Source organism: Archocentrus centrarchus, chromosome 15 (assembly GCF_007364275.1).
Source record: "Archocentrus centrarchus isolate MPI-CPG fArcCen1 chromosome 15, fArcCen1, whole genome shotgun sequence".
Classification (NCBI taxonomy): domain Eukaryota; kingdom Metazoa; phylum Chordata; class Actinopteri; order Cichliformes; family Cichlidae; genus Archocentrus; species Archocentrus centrarchus.
The window spans coordinates 10864232-10887215 of NC_044360.1; the positions used below are offsets into that span (position 1 = coordinate 10864232).

General features: G+C 44.5%; 1 protein-coding gene across 5 annotated transcripts in view; it reads right to left on the reverse strand.

Moving 5' to 3' along the window:
* akt3a (v-akt murine thymoma viral oncogene homolog 3a) overlaps positions 1-22984 on the reverse strand; it is a 68206-nt gene that overhangs the window by 43350 nt on the left and 1872 nt on the right. For 4 of the 5 annotated variants that reach the window (XR_004021111.1, XR_004021110.1, XM_030748550.1 and 1 more), the window contains exon 2: positions 11920-12316. The exons of the other annotated variant lie outside the window; for it this stretch is intronic. Coding sequence is in view for 2 of the 4 variants with exons in the window: in XM_030748550.1 (XP_030604410.1) it covers positions 11920-11965 (46 nt within the window). In the remaining 2 variants the exon portion in view is untranslated. The remainder of the gene's footprint in view (positions 1-11919; positions 12317-22984) is intronic. 5 annotated transcript variants of the gene reach the window in all.

The following is a 22984-nucleotide window of genomic DNA, read 5'->3' on the forward strand; positions in this document are numbered from 1 at the left end:
ATATATATACACAGTAGTAGCCTAAGCTAAATGAATTAATTTATAAATGTATTAAATTCCAACATTTATATAACAAACTGTTTACTTATTAGCTGCTGATGACAGGCAATATGTTTAACTGCTTCTGATCACAATTATTACTAATCAAGTGACAGAAGTGATGATGTACAGTACAGCATGTGAGCATGTTGCATTAAGTAAAATTTTGAATTTGACACTGATTTACAGGCTTATGATAAAAGATATAATTAAATAATATTTAATAATAACCTTATATTCACATATATGCACTTCACATGTGCATCCACTCAATGTGATCAAATGTTTGAGGTCAGCATTTTGATGATCCTGAGCTGCAAACTAATCCCATTACTCAACCTCTCCTGCTTTACTCCCCGCTCGCTTCCTCTGTCCAAGCTGTTCATCTGCAGTGATCAGCACTCCATTCATTGATTCACTCATTCATTTATCTAAGACTGCCTAACTCTACATTAGTTCATTCACACACCCATCCATTACTCCAAGAGCATCCTTGTGCATGTTTTTTAGAGGGATGCTTCAGTGCTGATCTTACTGAGTTGACAGTTATATTGCTTCAGGCCACTTAGTTCACAACTAACCAAATTTATGCATGGTAATGCTGAGGCAATATAATGCCAATGCAGTCATAATGCAGTGTTTACTTTCATGTTTATTTTCTGCTCAACTTGAAATACAAATACAGTATATTCCCTGTATATGTTATCCATCTAAATTTTTGTGTTCACACTTGCTAGAAGCAGGTCTTTTTAGATGACAAGTTGCCTGCCTCTGTTCCATGGTGACTGTATCTGCCACAAACTGTCTCTCTGCTGTTCGTCTGTAGGCTCTGCAGACTAGTCTGTCTACACCGTGCTGTCAGTCTGTCTGGCTGTCTGCCATTCTATGCAGCACAGAGTGAGTCATTCTTAGGACAATGGAGACAGTTTGTAAAGCCACACTGGAGCGTATACTTCCTCCGGATGTGCAAGAGGATGCGATTCATAACAAAGCCTTCACTGTCTGCCTGTCTACTACTGGCCTGTAGTGTAAGTTTGAGAAAAAGAGGGAATGAACAAGGGTACACAGAAGAGAAGAGAAGAGAAGATAAGAGAAGAGAAGAGAAGAGAAGAGAAGAGAAGAGAAGATAATAGATAAAGAGATAGAGAAGAGAAGAGCAGAGAGAGAAGAGAGAGAGAAGAGAAGAGAAGAGAAGAGAAGAGAAAGAAGAGAAGAGAAGAGAAGAGAAGAGAAGAGAAGAGAAGAGAAGAGAAGAGAAGAGAACACAGCAGACAGTAGCGGAGGCAGCAGCGGCTGGTGATTGATATCAGAGATCTGGCACTGCCACCTGATCCAGCCAGCCAGCCTCCAGCATCACTGAACTCACTGAACTCACTGAGCCAAGATGGCTGCCTCACTGCACTGCACCCAATGAACCCCACAGCAGTCCAATGTATACAGTATACCACGCATAGTTAGCAGAGAGATTAATTTTAAGAGAGAGTACAGGAGGAAAGAGTGTAGAAAGGACAGGTGTGCTGCTCCTTATTTCAGCTCAGTGTCTCATAAGATAGCGGCAAGAGTGGTTGCATGAAAAATCTGGATGTGAAACAACTCCACAAGGAAGAGTATGTATAACATCCGCTTGATGTTATCAACAAAGAACTGCTGATCTTGACCACTTCAAAGCACGTCTGTAACAAGACACACTCCACTTTGACAACAGTTTAGAGATTAGTAGCTTTGAGGAAAGCCACTTCACAGGGGACACATAATGGATTTTCATAAAGAGAGACATTGAATATCTAATGGGAGCCCCTTCCTGAGTTCTGTATTATGTCTTTCCAAATAAACCACTGAAAGATCCAGGCAACATGAGCAACACACATCTAAAGGATGCAGCAGGGGTAATTTAATTCCTTTTATAATATCATATCCAATCGAGACCATATGCACAAGTCTGTAGCCCTGTGTGACCCTTGATTTTTTCTCCTCCATTATGCAGTCGAGAAATCAATATTTCCCACTACAAAATTATTGAACTGCAAGAGGAAGAACAAAGACAATTGCTCTTCCTTCCTGTGCTGATGATTCATATATTATTAAGATGACTGTGTTTGAAAAAATATCAATGTGAATGTGTATTTGTAGTAGAATTTGTAGTTTCTTACTGCTTTTAGGAATAGAAGTGATATGTAAAGAGGTATTTGAACTGAACTAGTCAGATCCACTTTGATATATTTAATTCCTGTATTTAAAAAAAGTTTTATACTATTTAAATAAAGTCAAATTTAAAGAAGGGAACACGTCTGTTTTATTAACATTTACTGCAGGATATATTTGCAGTATACTGTGCACACAGTATACTGCAGGATATATTTGCAGTATACTGTGTGCACCTTCTGACTTAACCATACAGGTTTCCTAAAATTTCTTTAACTAATTTTCTAAATGCTTACCTTCTTTAAGATTAATGAAATAAATATTTCGAACAACTGTCCATCCATTCTCTTCCACATATCCTTTCCAGGGTTGCAGGGGTTGGGTGGGGGCTGGAACCTATCCCAGCTGTCATAGGGCGAGGGGCAGGATACACCCTGGACAGGTCGCCAGCCTGCCACAGGGCTAACACAGAGAGACAGACAACCACTCACATTCACACCTATCGGCAATTTAGAATCACCAATTAACCTAACCCCACTAACTGCATGTGTTTGGACTGTGGGAGGAAACTGGAGTACCTGGAGAAAACCCACGCAAACACGGGGAGAGCATGCAAACTCCACACAGAAAGGTCCCGACTAAGGTGGATTCAAACCTAGACCTTTTAGCTGTGAGGCAACAGTGCTAACCACCGCACCACCATGCTGTAGAAGGATAAATATGTCTAAACATTCTCCTGATGCTGTCTTAGCTCTTGGGAGATAAAGAATGATCAAATGAGCCTGTAAGAAGCCGAACTCCACTTTGAAATAGTTTAGAGATTAGTAGCTTTGCAGAAGAGCACTTCATGTGGGACAAAGTGTCAAAGAAAAGATGATGCTTTTCACCCTGTCCTCTCTCCTTCAGTGTTTCTCCTCCTTCCTGGCCATCTGTTGTGCTGACTGCTGTGTGGGCTGATGCTGATGGAGGTAACATTATCCACAACTACTCTGACCTCTGTGGCCTCACATGGATTGTCAGGAGGTAACATCCCAGTGTTGGAAATAAAGAGGGTCATACTTCACATACAGATCTTAAAGGTGAAATAAAATAGCTTTGTAAGCCTTTTAAATGCTGATTTTTACCCCCAAACAATCAACACAATACTGAGTCCTTCCAAGGCTACACTTGCATCCATTTTCCAGATCAAATCTTTCTTTTTTTCCAATCTTTTTGAAATCATTGTATTTTTTATGATATTCTATTATTATTTTGGTTTACTTCTACATCTGCTGCTTTTATGCCGCACTGTGTGGCAGCTTACAGGATTTATCCACTGTTTTTTTACTTCCATTGATAAAGACATAATACAGCCAAATGCACTCCCTACTTTGATTCAATGAAAGGAGGAAGGAAATCATCACTGTGGTAGTGAGCGAGTGCGCACTGAAAGGCTCGGTCATCTAAGGACATGCTGCACCGTGTTTTAGCAGAGGTAAAACTCTTGATGCTTATCTCTGTGTTACAAGGTTACAAAGATAATTAAGCTTAACTTTGCTTTTATATACAATAAATAAATAAGTTTACCTTTGTGCTTTCACTACATTTATGCATTTTATGGCTTTATTTTACTACTGTATGTGATCTGTTACGCATTTGTGTTTTGTCTTATGGTTCCTTTATAGCATGTTTATAAAACACTTTGTATTTTAAACTTGTCTCACTTCTTGAAGTAAAAAAGAACAAGGAAAGTAAGGAAGGAATAAAAATTTGATATAGTTATAGTACAAGTTAAAAAGTAGCCAAAGTGAGGAAGTGACTGTCATCTGAAGTTGGTGCAGTTGGACAAACATATACACAAACACACTAAACATCATGTGATCAGCCACTGATGGTGTAATTTGTGAAGCACGCGTATACATATATTATATATTATTCAACATGTCAAACAAACTCACAGAGACACACGGTCCCTTCATAAAATCTGAAGAGAGGTAAACATCCCTATGACAGTCCATGAGCAAGAAGTCATGATTGTCAATGAGGACAATCATGACATGAAGAGGAAACACTAACTTTTAATCAGTTGTTTCTTTTCTCGTTTATTACCAGATCCATTAACTAAAAACAGAACAAAGACTAAAATAAATAAATAAAACAGACATTTCTTATCATTGTTATCTTTCACCTTATCTGGTTAAATTAAAAGAAGACTGAACTGTACTTTATTTATCCAATAGACATCCATATTTACAACTTTACAACAGTGATGTCATGTGCAAAAAATACAAAAAAGGTGCCTATATAAAGCTGTTTTATACTTGAACCAATCCTAAGCTGTACACAGTAAACCAAAAAATCAGACCAAATAAAACAACGATCAACTTTCATTAAAGGAAAACTCAAAAGCAGAGTTGTTCCATCTAATTAACATTAAGTTGTTTTTGATAGCAAGATTGCACCATATAGGAAGCATATACTTAACAGCTGCTGTAGACCTGGACTGCAGGAAAAAACTGCAATAAAATTATCAACTATCAATTACGAGATTACCAAAAATATAGCCTGAATTACCAAGAATGTACAAACAAGACTGAACAGTAGTAGTCGTAACAAGAAGAGACACACATCAGTCTTCATCTAAGTAGCAACTGGTAAACTATACACACAAACTGTCATGTCCTGGGCCGTTGGCCCAGCGTTTTGTGTTAGTTTATTTCCTGAGTGTGTCCTCCCAGTAGGTTGATGTCTTGTGTTTCCTAGTGTTGTGATATGTCTGCGTCTCTGTCCTGAGTCTGTGCCTGTTGTTTAGTCAGTATGTTCCTTGGTTTGTCACTTCCTGTTTATTTTGACAGTCTGGTTTTCCTGTGCTTTGTGTTCAGCTTTGCTTCCCCTGTGTAATTAGTTTCATTTGCCTCACCTGTTGTTCCCTGCTGTTTCCTCTTGCCCTGATTACCCAGTGTGTATTTAAGCCCTCAGTTTCCATGTGTTCCTTGTCGCGTCGTTGATGTTGTGTGCCCGTGTGTTCCCTGTGTTTGACCGTCGTCTCCCTTCCAAGATTTTTGTATTTGTTTTTCCCCTGCTTAAATAAATCCCTTTTAAGTTACGCTGACTTCTGGAGTCCTTCGTGTCAGCCATTCCTCGCCTGTTTCCTCCCCGGCCATGACAGAACGACGCGACCAGACTATGGACCCCGCGGATACCAGGAGCCCCTCCGAGCAAGAGGAAGTGATTTTGGAGCTCATAGATCTCTCCAGGAACATCATTCATGCCACTGATGAACCCCGTCAGATTATTCAGGCAATTTTCTGCTGCAGACTTTTTTCTTCCTCCACTTGGCTCCTCACCCATCCTGACACTGCCTCCCTTGCCCATTCCATAATCATGCTCCGGAAAAACTTACAAGCTAAACTGTATAATATTGGTCGCCCTGTCCAGGGCAAAGACACAACCTTTTTCCTCCAAGCCATCACTAATTCACCTCTCCTGCAGCCGGTCATCTCACCTCCGTCGTCTCCTCCGCACCACTGCAGCTCAGCACCACAGGCGCTGCCTCGCTTTCCGGATCCGCCGTCATCCCTTCAACTCACCTCTCCCACCTCGTCATTTTCATCCTTTCACCCACAGCCCACCGCCTCCCCAGACCTCTCTTGGCTGCCAGATGATGTGGAGATTATTGATTCACCTCTGCTGGTGGACATCCTGGATGCTGAGAATCGTGCTTCCCACTCCAACAGAACGCGAAGGAAGCAGCGCTCCCGGCGTCGCCGTGCTCCTCCCCAGCCACTCTCGCCTCAGTCAGCTGTAGCGCCTGCTCAGTCGCAGTCTTCCCAGTCAGCTGTAGCTCCAGCTCCTGCTCAGTCGCAGTCTTCCCAGTCAGCTGTAGCTCCAGCTCCCCCTCAGTCGCAGTCTTCCCAGTCAGCTGTAGCTCCAGCTCCCCCTCAGTCGCAGTCTTCCCAGTCAGCTGTAGCTCCAGCTCCCCCTCAGTCGCAGTGTTCCAAGTCAGCTGTAGCTCCAGCTCCCCCTCAGTCGCAGTGTTCCAAGTCAGCTGTAGCTCCAGCTCCCCCTCAGTCGCAGTGTTCCAAGTCAGCTGTAGCTCCAGCTCCCCCTCAGTCGCAGTCTTCCAAGTCAGCTGTAGCTCCAGCTCCCCCTCAGTCGCAGTGTTCCAAGTCAGCTGTAGCTCCAGCTTCCCCTCAGTCGCAGTGTTCCAAGTCAGCTGTAGCTCCAGCTCCCCCTCAGTCGCAGTGTTCCATGTCAGCTGTAGCTCCAGCTCCCCCTCAGTCGCAGTGTTCCATGTCAGCTGTAGCTCCAGCTCCCCCTCAGTCACAGTGTTCCATGTCAGCTGTAGCTCCAGCTCCCCCTCAGTCGCAGTGTTCCATGTCAGCTGTAGCTCCAGCTCCTCCTCAGTCGCAGTCCCAGACCCCTCAGTTAGCTCCAGCTCCCTCTGTTCACCCTGCTCCAGCTCCCTTAGCTCCAGCTTCCCCTGCACCTGTACCTGTTCGGCGGGTGGGGGCAGCCACGGACGGGCTGACCTCGGCACTCGCACCTGTTCCGCGGGTGGGGGCGGCCACGGACGGGCTGACCTCGGCACTCGCACCTGTTCCGCGGGTGGGGGCGGCCACGGACGGGCTGACCTCGGCACTCGCACCTGTTCCGCGGGTGGGGGCGGCCACGGACGGGCTGACCTCGGCACTCGCACCTGTTCCGCGGGTGGGGGCGGCCACGGACGGGCTGACCTCGGCACTCGCACCTGTTCCGCGGGTGGGGGCGGCTACGGACGGGCTGACCTCGGCACTCGCACCTGTTCCGCGGGTGGGGGCGGCCACGGACGGGCTGACCTCGGCACTCGCACCTGTTCCGCGGGTGGGGGCAGCCAGGTCCAAGCCTTCGCATCGGTTTTCTGTGTTAGCTGCAGCAGCAGGGTCTCAGTCAGCTCTAGCTCCAGTCGCTCTCCCTCGCCTTCAGTCAGCTCCAGTAACTCTTCCTCGGTCCCCAGTGTCAGCTGTTTCAGTGCCCTCTCAGTCAGTTCCCTCAGCCCCTGTCTTAGTTCCTTCGGTTTTGGTCCCAGTTCCCTCAGCTCCTGCTCCTTCTGTAGCTCCAGTAGTGTCAGCTCCCACTCAGGCCCCAGTGTCAGCTAGCTCTCGGTCTGTTTCCACGCAGCCAGATCTCCCTAGCTCTCGGTCTGTTTCCACGCAGCCAGATCTCCCTAGCTCTCGGTCTGTTTCCACGCAGCCAGATCTCCCTAGCTCTCGGTCTGTTTCCACGCAGCCAGATCTCCCTAGCTCTCGGTCTGTTTCCACGCAGCCAGATCTCCCTAGCTCGCGGTCTGTTTCCACGCAGCCAGATCTCCCTAGCTCGCGGTCTGTTTCCACGCAGCCAGATCTCCCTAGCTCGCGGTCTGTTTCCACGCAGCCAGATCTCCCTAGCTCGCGGTCTGTTTCCACGCAGCCAGATCTCCCTAGCTCGCGGTCTGTTTCCACGCAGCCAGATCTCCCTAGCTCGCGGCCTGCTTCCACGCAGCCAGTCGTCTCCCGGCCTGCTTCCACGCAGCCCGTCGTCTCCCGGCCTGCTTCCACGCAGCCAGTCGTCTCCCGGCCTGCTTCCACGCAGCCAGTCGTCTCCCGGCCTGCTTCCACGCAGCCAGTCGTCTCCCGGCCTGCTTCCACGCAGCCAGTCGTCTCCCGGCCTGCTTCCACGCAGCCAGTCGTCTCCCGGCCTGCTTTCCACGCAGCCAGTCGTCTCCCGGCCTGCTTCCACGCAGCCAGTCGTCTCCCGGCCTGCTTCCACGCAGCCAGTCGTCTCCCGGCCTGCTTCCACGCAGCCAGTCGTCTCCCGGCCTGCTTCCACGCAGCCAGTCGTCTCCCGGCCTGCTTCCACGCAGCCAGTCGTCTCCCGGCCTGCTTCCACGCAGTCCCCTGCACCTCGGCTATTCCCCGAGCAGCCCCTGCTGCTCAATAAAGCAGCAGTGTGCCCTGTTCCGCGGTCCCAGCCTACGCATCCGGTGCCTCACTATGTAGGCCCCGTTCAGCCCATGGGCTCAGCTCAGTCCGAGCCGATGGGGGTCTCCGCTCAGTCCGAGCGCTCCGCGCCAGAGGGTCCCGCTCAGTCCGAGCCGATGGGGGTCTCCGCTCAGTCCCGAGCGCTCCGCGCCAGAGGGTCCCGCTCAGTCCGAGCCGATGGGGGTCTCCGCTCAGTCCGAGCCAGGGGGTCCCGCTCAGTCCGAGCCGATGGGGGTCTCCGCTCAGTCCGAGCCAGGGGGTCCCGCTCAGTCCGAGCACTCCGCGCCAGAGGGTCCCGCTCAGTCCGAGCGCTCCGAGCCAGGGGGTCCCGCTCAGTCCGAGCCGGTGGGGGTCTCTGCTCAGTCCGAGCGCTCCACGTCACCCGAGGGTTCCCCACCAGAGCCCGGGGTCGCCCTTCTCCGCCGCCGCATGCCCCGCGGTCGGCCTCCAGTGTCTGCTCCCCGTCGCCGCCGCCGCTGGGAGCGCGGTCGGCCTCCAGTGACCCCTCCTCGTCGCCGCCGCCACTGGGAGCGCGGTCGGCCTCCAGTGACCCCTCCTCGTCGCCGCCGCATGCCGCGCGGTCGGCCTCCAGTGTCTTCTCCTCGTCTCCGCCGCCGCCGCTGGAAGCACGGTCAGCCTCCGGTGCCTGCTCCTCGTCGCCGCCGCCGCTGGGAGCGCGGTCGGCCTCCAGTGACTCCTCCTCGTCGTCGCCGCCGCCGCTGGGAGCGCGGTCGGCCTCCAGTGACTCCTCCTCGTCGTCGCCGCCGCCGCTGGGAGCGCGGTCGGCCTCCAGTGACTCCTCCTCGTCGTCGCCGCCGCCGCTGGGAGCGCGGTCGGCCTCCAGTGACTCCTCCTCGTCGTCGCCGCCGCCGCTGGGAGCGCGGTCGGCCTCCAGTGACTCCTTCTCGTCCTCGCCGCCGCCGCCGCTGGGAGCGCGGTCGGCCTCCCTCGTTGGGACTTTGCTTTGTGGCCCCTTGGCCTCTGCGGCCTCCTGAACTGTGTGTTTTTTGTTTTGGATTTCCCACTGACTCCCCTGGACTGTGGACTGTTTTTTCCCCTGCTGTTTTTGTTTTGTCATAGCTCCTGGACTGTTCCTTGTTTCGACCCCCTGTTTTGGACATTGGAGCTCTCCGGCCTTGTGCCGTCGCTTTTTGTTTCATCCGGTTGTTTTTTTTTGTTTTCTCATCCCCGTGTTTTTGCTCTGGTTTTTGGACTGTTATTCAGCTTGTGCCATTGCTTTTCTTTGTTCGGTTCCTTGTGCTTATTGTTTTTTGCCCTTGTGCTCTACCCTTGCTCTAGTGCTTCCTTGTGTTTTTGGGTTTGTTCCTGACTTTGTTTGCTCCCTGTCTGTTTTTGTTTCGGGCCCACCTTCCTGGTCCCCCGCCTCCCGCCCTGGTCTGGTTTTGTTTCTTGTTTTGGCCGTCGGGAGCCGGCCTTTGAGGGGGGGGTACTGTCATGTCCTGGGCCGTTGGCCCAGCGTTTTGTGTTAGTTTATTTCCTGAGTGTGTCCTCCCAGTAGGTTGATGTCTTGTGTTTCCTAGTGTTGTGATATGTCTGCGTCTCTGTCCTGAGTCTGTGCCTGTTGTTTAGTCAGTATGTTCCTTGGTTTGTCACTTCCTGTTTATTTTGACAGTCTGGTTTTCCTGTGCTTTGTGTTCAGCTTTGCTTCCCCTGTGTAATTAGTTTCATTTGCCTCACCTGTTGTTCCCTGCTGTTTCCTCTTGCCCTGATTACCCAGTGTGTATTTAAGCCCTCAGTTTCCATGTGTTCCTTGTCGCGTCGTTGATGTTGTGTGCCCGTGTGTTCCCTGTGTTTGACCGTCGTCTCCCTTCCAAGATTTTTGTATTTGTTTTTCCCCTGCTTAAATAAATCCCTTTTAAGTTACGCTGACTTCTGGAGTCCTTCGTGTCAGCCATTCCTCGCCTGTTTCCTCCCCGGCCATGACACAAACCCAGCAGTTATTTAGGTATTCCTCTCATACGTAATATAACATAAACAGGAAAAAAAGGTTTTACAATTGTTTTAACTAAGGGTTTTTAAAGGCACTTATGAACATCATTCTTTTATACAGAGGGATTCTAAACCTCCACGGGTTCAGTGTTTTAGTCTGTGTGTCCACTGTCCAGACAAAAGAGAGGGTAACGCAACAAAAAAGAAGATAGAGGTAGAAGAGAAAAAGTACAGGGCCTTCCACATAGTGAGAACACAACTGAATACAATCGTATTAGCACAAAAGCTTTTTATCTGTGGAAGTTTCACTGTCTGTCTCAGTATGTCTTGCTATTTTATTTCAGTAAAAAGCTGTCTAATGACTAAGACTGCAGTGCCTGCTGTATCACGACCTGGACAGTGAGTCAGCACCCTGACCCTGCTTTGCACCACACACACAAACACAGGGAAAGATTTAGCATATGATGCAGACAAACATTCATATTCCTGACACAAACAAACACCCCTCCTTCCCTTCCTAACCTCTATCTCCTTCTCTCTTTCTCACACGCTGCAAGCACTGGTATAGTTGTGTCGTGACTGGGGGCGATGCGTTCCCCTTAATATGCACAGACGACTGTCTGAAGATCACACTGGCATGCTGGCAGACACTGACAAAGCTTTGCCCCTCTTTTTTACCAATACAGACACAGTAGCCACTCAATGTAGTAAGGAGTAGCAAATTCTCCTGCTCTGCCATAAGCTGAGCCTACATTACCCAGAAACCTGCTGTCTGTTATGTATCCATGTCACTTCCTGTTCAACAGTTTCTGTTACACATTCCTAAACAACATCACAGTCTAGAGGATGCTGCTCATTGGCCTAAAAGTCTGGAAATCCCCCTTGTTCTATCCTTGTGAAGCTCTCCCTCTAAAGCAGATTCACATACACTTAATCTTCCCCCTCGAGCAGACACACGACCCCGTGAAATTGTGGTTTAGTAGAACACAATACAAAGTCCTGAAGTGTCTACACTACAGAACTTTCTTGCTCATTTCTGTTTCAGCTTGGCCTTGCTACAAATAACTTATGTGTTGCAGCTGCCACTCACTGAGCAGGCTGTGAATGTCTGAGTACAGGGAAATACTATTTTTGCCACAAGTTCTACAACTATTACAAAATTTTCCAATTTCTCATTAATTTTGCTGTAAACAGGATGTGCTGTCAGTGTCCCCCCCCACCCTAACTCCACCCCAACTATCCCCTCAACCCCATGTCATATGACTCTCAGTGACACCACTCTATGAACTTAAGACACTTCTGTATTCAATAACACCTCAGAGACACAGAACTAACTGAATTTCCACAGACAAGCAGAGACACTGGCATGAAAAACAAACAAACAAATAAACAAACAAACTAGACACCAGCCCAGTAGATGTTATTAACTGCACATACACATACACACACTTGTACATACAAATACAAGCACATAAAAATGAACAGTTTTTTGGTCACAACCTGAGTGAAGCACATAGTGGCTTAGCAAACACAGCTAGCCAAGCTTATAATAAACACACACACATTCATGTACAATGTCATACTACATAATCAGACATTCATGTTTTCATTCATATACACACACACACACACACACGCACATACACACACACACACACACACACACACACATACACTCACATCCTCCCACCAGCACATGTGGACAGGCACGGCCAGGCCCTCAGTCTAGACAAGAGGCAGAGGAGAAGAAGAAGAGGAGAGGAGACGGAGGTACAGAAGAGGGGTGTAGAGAGGTACAGGATGTACTTACCCCGTTTCTGGAGCCATCCCTCTCTAACGATGGTGACATCGCTCATGGTTCCTTCACGCCGAGTCTGATGCCGCTACACGCCTGCTCCACTGAGAGAGAGAGAGGGAGGAGGAGAGGAGAGGAGAGGGGGGCCGGCTCTCCCAGCCTCCGCGTTACTCTCCCTCCCTTCCTTTCCCGTTCACCCTCTCGTTCGCGCAGCCTCTCTCTCAGACACACACGCACACAAACACAAGGTGTGTGTGTGTGTCGGTTTGCTTCCTGTTGTGGCTTATCTCCCTGGCTCCCTCCCTGCTACTTCTTCTTCCTCTTCTTCTTCTTCTTCTTCTCCCCCTCCTCCTCCACCTCCTCCTCTCTCGTTCCCTCTCCAGACCTTCCTCCTCACCAGTGGTGACTCAGCCTGGAAGGAAGTGAAAGGAGAAAAAAAAAGTAATACAGAAAAAAGTAGAGATGGGTTTATTTTTCCTGCTCTCTTGCTGGTCCCCTCTTCCCCTCATAAGCCCTTTCACAATATCTGACAAGACAAACAACTAGTTATTGGGAGGACTGCTTCCTGTGCTCTATCCCCACCCAATCATACACCCAGTTCCTCTTTTTTTTTTTTAAATCACCAACACACTCTCTGATAAACAGGATGAATTATTACAGAGCTCTCGATGAAGCAAAAAACTGACACTGACTGCCAAACCAAAATCTCTGAGCTGTAGATCTCATTCATTCACAGATATTTCTGTTCTGGTTAGCAGGTTGTGCTCCATACAAAAGCCGGTCTATCATTCTGCTTTCCATCTCTGCATGTCAAATTATTTTGTCAACGTGTATATGCATGTGGGCTGATTTGTCCGTATGTCGGAGGTGGGAGAGCGTCTCAGGACTGTGGAGTAGGGCTTGGATATAAATAGCAACAACGGCAGTTAGGGATGCTCTCACGCTCTCTTTCTCTCTGCAAATCTCTGCACCTCTCTGTCGTCTCACTCCCACTTTCCCTCCCCTCTCGCTGTCTCTGCATAGCTGCCGTGTTCACCTCAGATGCACTCTACTACACTCTATTACAAAACCCGCAACAACACTACGCCGCTCAGCTTGAATGAAAATCAGCACCACGGGGGCTAGGCTAGTAGTCAAGGCTATATAGCTGGAAATCAGTATTCAGATCAGCTACTGTCTGCAATGCTGCAGACACTTGTGGGGTCTGCGGCGTCAGAGCTAAAGCTAGAAAAGACCCACAGACGCACACCCTAGTAGGTGACACAGAGCTTTTTTTTTTTTGTTAATTTTTGAGGCAGCAGAGTCGTGACTGGTCAGGCACCAAATGAACAAATGCAGACTAGTTTATCACATTTAAGGTTGTGGTTGCTTCAAAGCTCAGCTTCGAGATTCACTTAATCAACAGGATATCTACTATCACGTTTCAAAATTTCACCCCCTCTCATATGGCTAAATATCAAATGATTACTGTGGAAAGGTTTCTACTATGACTCTCACCTTGGTACAAACTTTTTGAGCCCAGACTGAGGAGAGGTTGATCCACTCCAGCAATTTGTCCGTGAAAAGAAAAAAATTTTGTTTGTTTGTTTTATATGATTGAAAATTGAGTATTTTTGGACTAGTGATTATACAGAATTTTGGTTTTGGGACCTTTGGATTTAGGAAATTATAACTGCTGTTTTTCAATGGTATTTCTGCACTAAATGTTTAATCACAAAAATTAAAACATGAAAGCAATCAAAATATACATATATATATTTTTAACTTTTGGTAGCACCTAAAAATGGATTTATATAGGTTTTCATTTTTTAACATCTAATCACAATGGTTATAATCAGGTATGCGAGCAATTTATCAACTACACGATTAAACATTGTTGCACTTGCTAGTCAGCAACAGAAATACTAATAATTAAAAAACAAATTATTCATATCTTATGAATGTACAACATCAGCTAACTGGTTTTAAGGTTTCAGGCAATCACCCACCACAGCTACTGCCCTGCCCTGAAGTTGTAAACGAGCAAGGCCGAAAGTAAAACAGTCACATGAAGCACTGTGAGCTAAAAAAATGAGCAGCTGTGCCAGAGTAAACTGACATATGACCACTTACCCACATTCAGCACAGGTGGATGGACGTTAACCTGCAAGAAAGCAAGCTTCTTGTGCTAACACTGCAAACATCCCTCAACTGTTGAAATGCCATACATTTCAGCAGCATTTGAAATACTATCTGACTATAAAGAATATTTTGTTTTCCAAACTCAAATACTATAGATCATGTGTGCACTCTTATTTTAGACAAGCCAACAAGTATGATTTTTTTTCCGCTCAGGTCTAACCTATTAGTTCTGTTGGATACTAAATTAGGGCACGTCCTATTGGGAGGAGGCCCCAGGACAGACCCAGGGCTCGCTGGAGAGATGGAAGAAGTGGTCAGGGTTCTCTGCTTAGACTGCTGACCCTGCGACCTGAAAGCAAATATAGAAAATGGAACTATGGATCAATTTTTAATTTTGTTCTGAAATGCCTACAAATTAAAAGCTACGCACAGTTTGATAACATAAAATAAATTATACCAATTTTAAACTGTTGATTCTAGAGAACAAGGCAATTTAAGACCACTGTTAAGCTTTTAAATACTCTTATTTTTTGTTCAATAAAAAGAGTGAGTTCTTCAGTTCAGACTGAAACTGACGTATAAAGACTATTATAATAGCACTACTTTAGAAAGAAAAAAAAAAAAAGACTTTCAGCCCTAGTAATTACATCCAAGGGGATAATATTCTTTTTATAGACACTATACAATTCAGGATTAAGCTTTAACACTGTGGTGTTATTCAGTAAAGCTTTGTTAGCTTCAACCTTAATCTGTATGAGCATAGCCCAGATTGAGTTGAGTTGAGGAGAGTTTAGCTGAGGAGAGGAGAGGAGAGGAGAGGAATGTCCAGACAGTGGCAACCCCTTGTCACCAGGGCGGCTGTTGCTATGGTGACATGTACTGCCACGATGAACCAACCATGCCAGGGGAAAGCACCTGCCAGACGACATTTATTTCATGCCATTTCATTTCAGAGGCAACAAGGACAAAAAAATGATAAGGAAAAGAGGCACTAAGAAAAGAAACAGACTCAGAGGAGGCAAAGACATGGAGAGGCGCAGTATTTAAAGAATATGTATTATGTAACAGCAGACTCCTGTGTTGATTATTTAAAGTTGTTTCATAGAAATGATGTTCCGACTATAATTTTGGCATTGTGTATCCGAGAGCCTTAGTTGCCACTCCTATAGAAAATAGTATGTGTTCAAAATTACAAAACTTACTATTTAGTATGCTAAAACAGTACGTGAGATTTCTCAATACTATGCCAACTATTACCAGGAGAATATTACATTATGTACGCACAGGACACTACATTAGTATGCATGCCCCACGATGCAATGCAGTACTGACACTGCTTGACACAGTAAATGAGATCTAAAGTCCATAACTGTTTAAGGATAAAAGTTTGTGATTTATTTTTTTTAATTTGTTTATCCATACTTTAGGTAGGGTTACCATGGAAAAACATTTCTGAGAAAATGACTGAACTAAGACAACCTAAGAAGTGCATCTGAAAAGATAACACTGAAATTCACTCAAAAGTATGCTGAACCATGGCACACATATAGAGTACATAGTGCAAAGTATGGGTTTTTGAACTCAATGGTACAGTAACAGAAAAACTTCTATAAGTTTTTCTGTTACTGTGAAATTCTTCTATAAGGAAGTCTCATCAATTAGCAGCTACTTGGTAACACTTCCCAGCACATATTCGAGCAGTTATTTTAAAGCATTATCTAAATGAACTTTATTGTCAATTTTCACAGGGACACATAAACTGCATTTTTAGAATCACCAGTAAGATCTGCCCCAAAATAAGGCTTTGAAAACTTTTTTGCCCCCAGAATTACACCTCTTAAAGAGATATTGTATTAACAATTGTTTGAGACCTCTGTGTTTCTCTGTTAGAACTGAGAACTACAGAATAATTGATAAATTCCCACACAATTTACAAGGAATTTATGATTAAATTGGAGTGATTTCAGCATTTTATAAACTCCATCTGCTTTAGTTTTTAACTGGGACACTTTCATGCTGATTCAAGCCATAGAAGTAATCAAAGTGTGAGTCACTAACACTGTTTATGGGATCCATGAATGAGAATTTTGTTTGTAGAACTAGGGAGGACACAAACATTCCTCCCAACACTCTAAAAATAATAATAATTAAAAAAAAACTCCAAAAGAAACTGGAAAAACAGTAATACAAGCAAAGACAGTTACATCTACATCTACACTGCTCAAATCATCACTCATGTCTGCTAATATTACAGATGTAAAAAACAGAGGCAACACCAATCCTCATTCACTAGTCTGACTCAAACTATTTGCTCTTTTCCATATTTTACAAAGAGACCACATCAGAGGTTCAGATTTTAGACACCAGCAATTTCCAACCACTAACAAATGACTTTGGGTAACATATTTACAAGCTGCCAACAGATTTTTCCCAGGTTCCCAATAAGACTCTCCTCACAACCTACCATAATTTAAATGACCCTCAAACTTTATTCAGAAAAACTAGAATAGATGCACCAGTAGGTTTTGTGCATTTGGCTTATATTAACCCAAGTTGCCAGACTGTCTATAAAAACATAGTCTTCATGCACACATCACAAAACCTGGCAACACGTATTCCAACTCAAGGGGGTTGTGCAGCTAGCCTCTGCACAGACAGACTGGGTGGTTGCTAAATGAATTAGCTGCCATCTTAGCTGCCGTTTCATCACTCATTGCTTCTGATTTTGAACATACTGTAAAGCACAAGGCTTTAAAAATACACAAAAATAAATAATGGCGAGTCAAGGCATATATACTACTCTTCAAGTATGTGTAACTGGGACTGGTTGACTTCAATACAGTTGGAAAAAATAATTCCATAATCAGTAACTCATAATGAAAACATAAAAACACAAGTAACACCTCTTTCCAAATATAGATGACAATCATTATTAAAATCATACAAGCTAGCCAAACAGTACTGGTCTCTCTCTGAAACCAACAGGACCAGATCATTCGCAAACAGCAGAGATGAGATTCTGAGGCCACCAGAATGCATTCTCCAGGTCCACAAAACACATGTAGACTGGATTAGACTGGATGGGCAAACCCCCACACACATACAAATATTGTTGAGAGAATAAAGAGCTGGTCCAGTGTTCTGTGACTAAGATTTCGCATTGTTCCTCTTGAATCTGAGGTTTGATTAACGGATTAACTCTCCTTTCCTGCACCCTGACAGACGTTCCCAGGGAGGCTGAGGTAATAGTTCGGGCACACCCTCCGGTCCCCCTGCTTGGAGATGGGAACCGCCACCCCAGTATGCCAATCCAGAGACATCGCGACAAATCTCCACGCAATGTTGCACAGACCGGGTCTCTGTCAGGCAGTCCCAGCACACTATACATTTAGGTGTGGCCGGTCTGTCCAGCATCCTCCCCTGCCACCTGATCCAACTCACCACCAGGTGGTGATCACTTGACAGCTCAGCTCTTCTCTTCACCCAAGGGTCCAGAATATTCGGTCTTTAAGTCCGACGTCACTTCTGGGTCCAGATGCCCATAAATGGACAGCAATGGCAGCCCAGTGACTGTTCACTATTACATTTGGGACACAGCATTGCTGAGTATTGAACACAGGAGAGTTTGGACCCGGAAATGGAATTCTACGTCATCACTTAAAGACCGGATACAGCCGCGGATCTGATGATATGATTATAAAATTGATCACTGAACTGCGACCTAAGGGGTCCTGGTGCCACATGCACCATCCTTATGTTTGAACAAGGTGTTTGTTATGTACAAACTGCAATTTGCATAATTCCAATAACATAACACCACTCGGGCTCAGATTAGGTAGGCCATTCCTCCCAATTACGCCCCTTCAAGCCTGGCACCAAGGGCAATTCCAGACTGAAACAGCACAGCCTTTTTCCAGGAGACTGCTTCTAGAACCCAGGTCGTGCACTGAGGTGAGCCCGACTATATCTACCTGGTATCTCTCAACTCCACACACTAACTCAGCCTACTTCCTTGCCAGAAAGGTGAAGTTCCGTGTCCCAATAGTCAGCCTTGATAGCCGGTGATCGGTCCACCAGGGCCAGCCACCAGGCACTCTACTTCAAGCACTCTCCCCATGCCTGGCTCCAGGTTCGGGCCCCGATAACCCAATCCCGGGCAGGGTAAACTGTTCCCTTGATCTTCTTCTCACAAGGGTCGTTGGAATTGCTCTTTGTCTGGCCACTCACCCAGGACCAATTTGCCTTGGGAGACCTCACCACAGGGCAAAAGACCCCAGACAACATAGCCCCTAGGATCACTGGGACACAAAAAAAATCCTCCACCACAATAAGATAGCAAAAGTCACAGAGAGGTGTTGTCAACTTGTTTAACATTATTTTACCTTATCTGCCTCTTCTCAAAAAGTTATATCTCCAATTAATATTTCTAATGTATAAGACTTGGAAAAAAATACTAATAAAGAAGAATCAGTATCCAGTACAGTGCATTATCTTTTATAAATGTCTGAAAGTTTTATGGAGTACTAACAAATGCACTGAAGCCTAGAAGGCAGAGAATCTACTGTACACCATGAAAAGTGTCAAGATACACTATACAAGGGGCACCGGGGTGGCTAGTGGTTGAGCAGGTGACCATATTCATATGCCGCGTAGCGGTGCAGGTGGCACAGGTTCGAGTCCTGACCCATTGCCTATTTCCCGTGTGTCTTCCCCTGTTTCTCTCCTCCCAATTTCCTGTCACACTCTACTGCTAATAAAGCCGCTGTGGCCAAAAAAAAAAGATACACTATACAAATCAGCTCAAATATGCACCAATACTAGTGTAGCTACAAAAGGAGATATACACTGATGTTGTAAGCTACTACTATTCTATAGCTAATCGGCTCTAAATGAAAGAACATTCCTACCAAACAGGACAGGGTCAGGACAGTACACCTCACCTCATCTCACCTTCGACACCCTTCCTCACCAGCTGACCTCATGCAAACTCTGGCTGACATCCACAGCAGCAAGCCCACAATCTAAATTCCTAAATGAAAGCCAGCCTTTGGCAGGAGTTCAAGTGTTAACTGTGCTAACAAAAAATGTGCTTTAGCCATGTTTTTTGATGCTCCATTTAATGCAGATCTGATAAAAGAAATTTGCTTCACTTTTAATCAATAAAGCTGTTTCACAGGCTGCTTAGGATTCAAGTCTATTTTCTTCTATTTATAAGCAGTTAATGAGGTGAGGGCATATTGGATGGTGAACACTGACCAAACACAGGTAAGCACACTGTACTTAAGCCTCTGTATGGAGAGTGCTGCTTTCACTACACATGAAGTGATAGAAAATAAAAGTAGAAATAAAATGATTAGTCATTTTCATATTGTATAAGTTATCAATCCTATGAGTCAAGCAAACATACTGAAGATGTGTATACAAGTTTCTAAAATGCAAGTTTTTCCTGACTTTCTCAGCTTTAAATCTTTACAATATGAATGAAAAGTCTGAGATGTAGTATGGAGTGTAAATGTTAGTTATTATAATTTTATTAAAATGTAATTAACTAGAAAGTGAAGTTATGAGATTAAAGTTCTGTGTCCACATCTCTGCTCTATTTTCCATACAAATCCTGTGACGCTGAGTGTTAGTAGTTCTCAGCTCTAAATCAGCCTTAGTACACAGTGTTTTTTCTCCTGCACTCTCAGTTGCAAAGAGTTCAACTTTTGGAATACTGCCACACTCGTCAAGGTCAATTCTCTCCCACTAACCAACTGAAATCAAGAAGGGATGAGACTTAGAATATCAACAGAAAACTCTGAAGGATATGCCTTTTGTAACCTAGCAACAAAAAGTGCTGGACGGAGGCACTCTGAAAATCAAGTCATACGCATTTCATGCACTACAAATGTCCTCAACAGAGGTACTTTTTGACTCTTGTACACTTCACTTTGGCAACTGGTGAGAAAACTGAAACTAGGTTTTTACTTTAGAATCAAGTCCTATCTGACATTTGAAGAAACAATTGTAGGACAAACATGTTTCAGTCAGCCAAGAGAAACCAAAAACTTTAACCTGGCCGGCATGTTTCTACTACTGTTTGTATATTTTTGTACTAGGGATGTGCGCGACTAGTCGACTAATCATCGCTGTTGTCACTAGTTGATACCAGACGTACTAGTCAGTTAGCCTAATTGTTAAGATTTTAATTGATACCCAGTGCAGGTAAATGTTTGTTCTAAATGTTATGCAGCCATCTGCCACCAGATGGAGGGATGTGCGCGACTAGTTGACTAGACGACTAATCGTCGCTATTGTCACTAGTCGGTACCAGATGTACTAGTCAGTTAGCCTACTTGTTAAGATTTTAATTGATACCCAATGCAGGTAAATGTTTGTTCTAAATGTTATGCAATCATCTGCCACCAGATGGAGCTGAAGTGCTGACATCGTTATAGAAAAATACCATAACTCTGTTAATCCTGGTCTGATATTTTTATTAGGTCTAATATTGTTAGTTATTTTTGAAGTTTTACAATGTAACCTGAACCGAGAAGCACCCCTCCTTCCCTGCATTTCCGGCTACTTCCCCACTAGTTTGTACAAAGAAGCTAAAAAACTAGAGGGACAAATGTGTTTGCACCTTAAAAAAAATGACCACAGCAAAGAGTAGGACCCAGAAGGGAAGAAAGTCCCAGCATTTTATGTTTCTGTCGGCCGGCACCGCATGTAAAACACCAGGACACGACCGAAAGGTAATTAACACATGCAATGCACCTGCACAAGCACAAACGCCACTTACATAAGTTACATCATAGCTCCACAAAGACCCAGCCGTTCATCTGTAGTTTGTATAGGCTGTTAGTCCACTGTTTACCTCAGCTGTAAATATGCCAGGTGTCCATGAGTCAGTGAAGCTCATTTCTATCCAATGACAGTGATACTGTGGTGATGAAATCCTGAACTTTTCTGTTGTTAAGTGCTGCTGTTTTGCTACTGTTAACCGCTGTTAGCTGGCATTACTGAAACTTTCCTTGAAGTGGATCTAACACTGTTGGACTTGGACACTTCACAATGTGAAAATGAGATCAAACTGTTTATAAAAGGGAAAGTGTGAGTTTTAGGACACACAAGCCTAATGTTAGCTGGCATAATGTTAGCTTATAACCAGTTGTTATTTAGATGGCTCGCTGTCAGCTGTCTGGAGACGGGAGGGTCGCAGGTCTAATCTGCTGACAATAAGTAACTCCGACAACATCAGGAATAAATAAGTTTGTTTATGCATGTGTTCTTGCTTTAGAACCCTGGCTTCAGTTCAGGAAATGAGGCTTGAGGTGAGGGGGAAGAAGATGAGGTGGAGATGACAGAGGAGAGAGAGCAGTGGTGGAGGAGGCAGATGAAGAGGAGGAGGAGAAAGACACAATGAAAAAGAGAAATGAAAATATATATGCACAAGTACTCTAGCTACATACAGAAAACGTGATTAGCTGGAACAGCAATGTCCATCTCGACCACTGTATTCAAAATGGCAGAGGAACATGGCAGCTTCCACAAGCTGGTGCCTGCTCCTATGTATTTTTAGTAGATTAATTCTAAGTTTACAAGAATGCTTTGACTTGTTGGGAGATGTAATTACATACTAATCAATGCGAATTTATGAGTAAAATATACTTTTTTCTATTAAATATCCTGACTGACTGTACCTTTAAAGGTTTTACCCACCATTGTATGTTGTATCAAAAAAGTGTGGAAAGTTATAGTCTTAGTTCCCAAGACTCATTCTTTCTACCTGTCCCAAAAGTTCACACTGAATTTTAAAGATCTGAGCAAGATCTGGAGCATTCAAACTTGATTCTCCATCCTCCTGGAATCAGCTGTAAAATCAACTAAAACTAAAGGAACTGGTGTCACTAAATGAATTTAAAGGCAATTTTAAATGTAGTTACTTCAGGCTGCAAATGTTTTGCCTTAATATTATTACCCTTGTTTCTGTCATTACACAATGACTTGTTGATCTTGTATGCTTTATTGATGCTGAAATTTTGGTTGTTTTTGTATTTGAATTAATTTTCACTTTAGTATACGTAATTTATGTATTTTTTGCTCTGTGTGTTACTAGTCTATTCAACTACCATTGATTGTACTGCTGTTCTTCTTGGACAGGACACACATTTCTAAAAGAGATTTTTAATCTCAAGTCTTAAAGGTTATATAAAAATAAATATTTAAAATTTAAAAAGTCTTTTAAAGACTAGAGTCTTTTAAAAAGACTCTAAGAGTCTTTTTGGTGCATCCCTAGTTTGAACCTCTGGTCGCTTGCTGCCTTTCTGTGCTGATTTTGTTTGTCCTTCCACAGTCGAACATATATGCTTGTTAGGTTAATTGGTGATTCCTAATTGGCTGTAGTTGTGGATGCAATGTAGATAAAGTGCTTAAGTGGATAGAGTAAGGTGCTTGTAGTGTAAAGCGCTCTGAGCAGTCAGTAAGATTAGAAAAACGCTACATAAATGTAGTTCATGCAATTCTTCCTTCACTGGCCAATTAACAAAGGCTACGTACCATTACAAAGTATTTATTACTCAACTTTATTATTATTTTATTATTTTTTTCTTCAACCCATTTTTCACATTTTATGTCAAGAAAGTATCAAATCAAAGAAAGAATGAAAAATATTTTAAAAAGTGGGCTGATATTTAATGTTCAGTGTTGCAACAGATACTAAACAGTGTTTGCTGTTATGTTCAAAAATGTGTGTTATTCTGACTGAAACCTTCCATGGGAAGATTTCTGGTTAACTGGTTACACAGATAATGTGCATGTGCATACACAAAAGTAATGAATATGCTTAATCGGCTACCTTTGGTATGCATTTAATCAGATATGTGTTCTGTTGCTCTAGGCTTCTTAAGACTCTGCATTAAAAACAAACCCTTTCCAGGGTCCGACTTCAGGTTGTAAACTGTCATTTTTGGAAAAA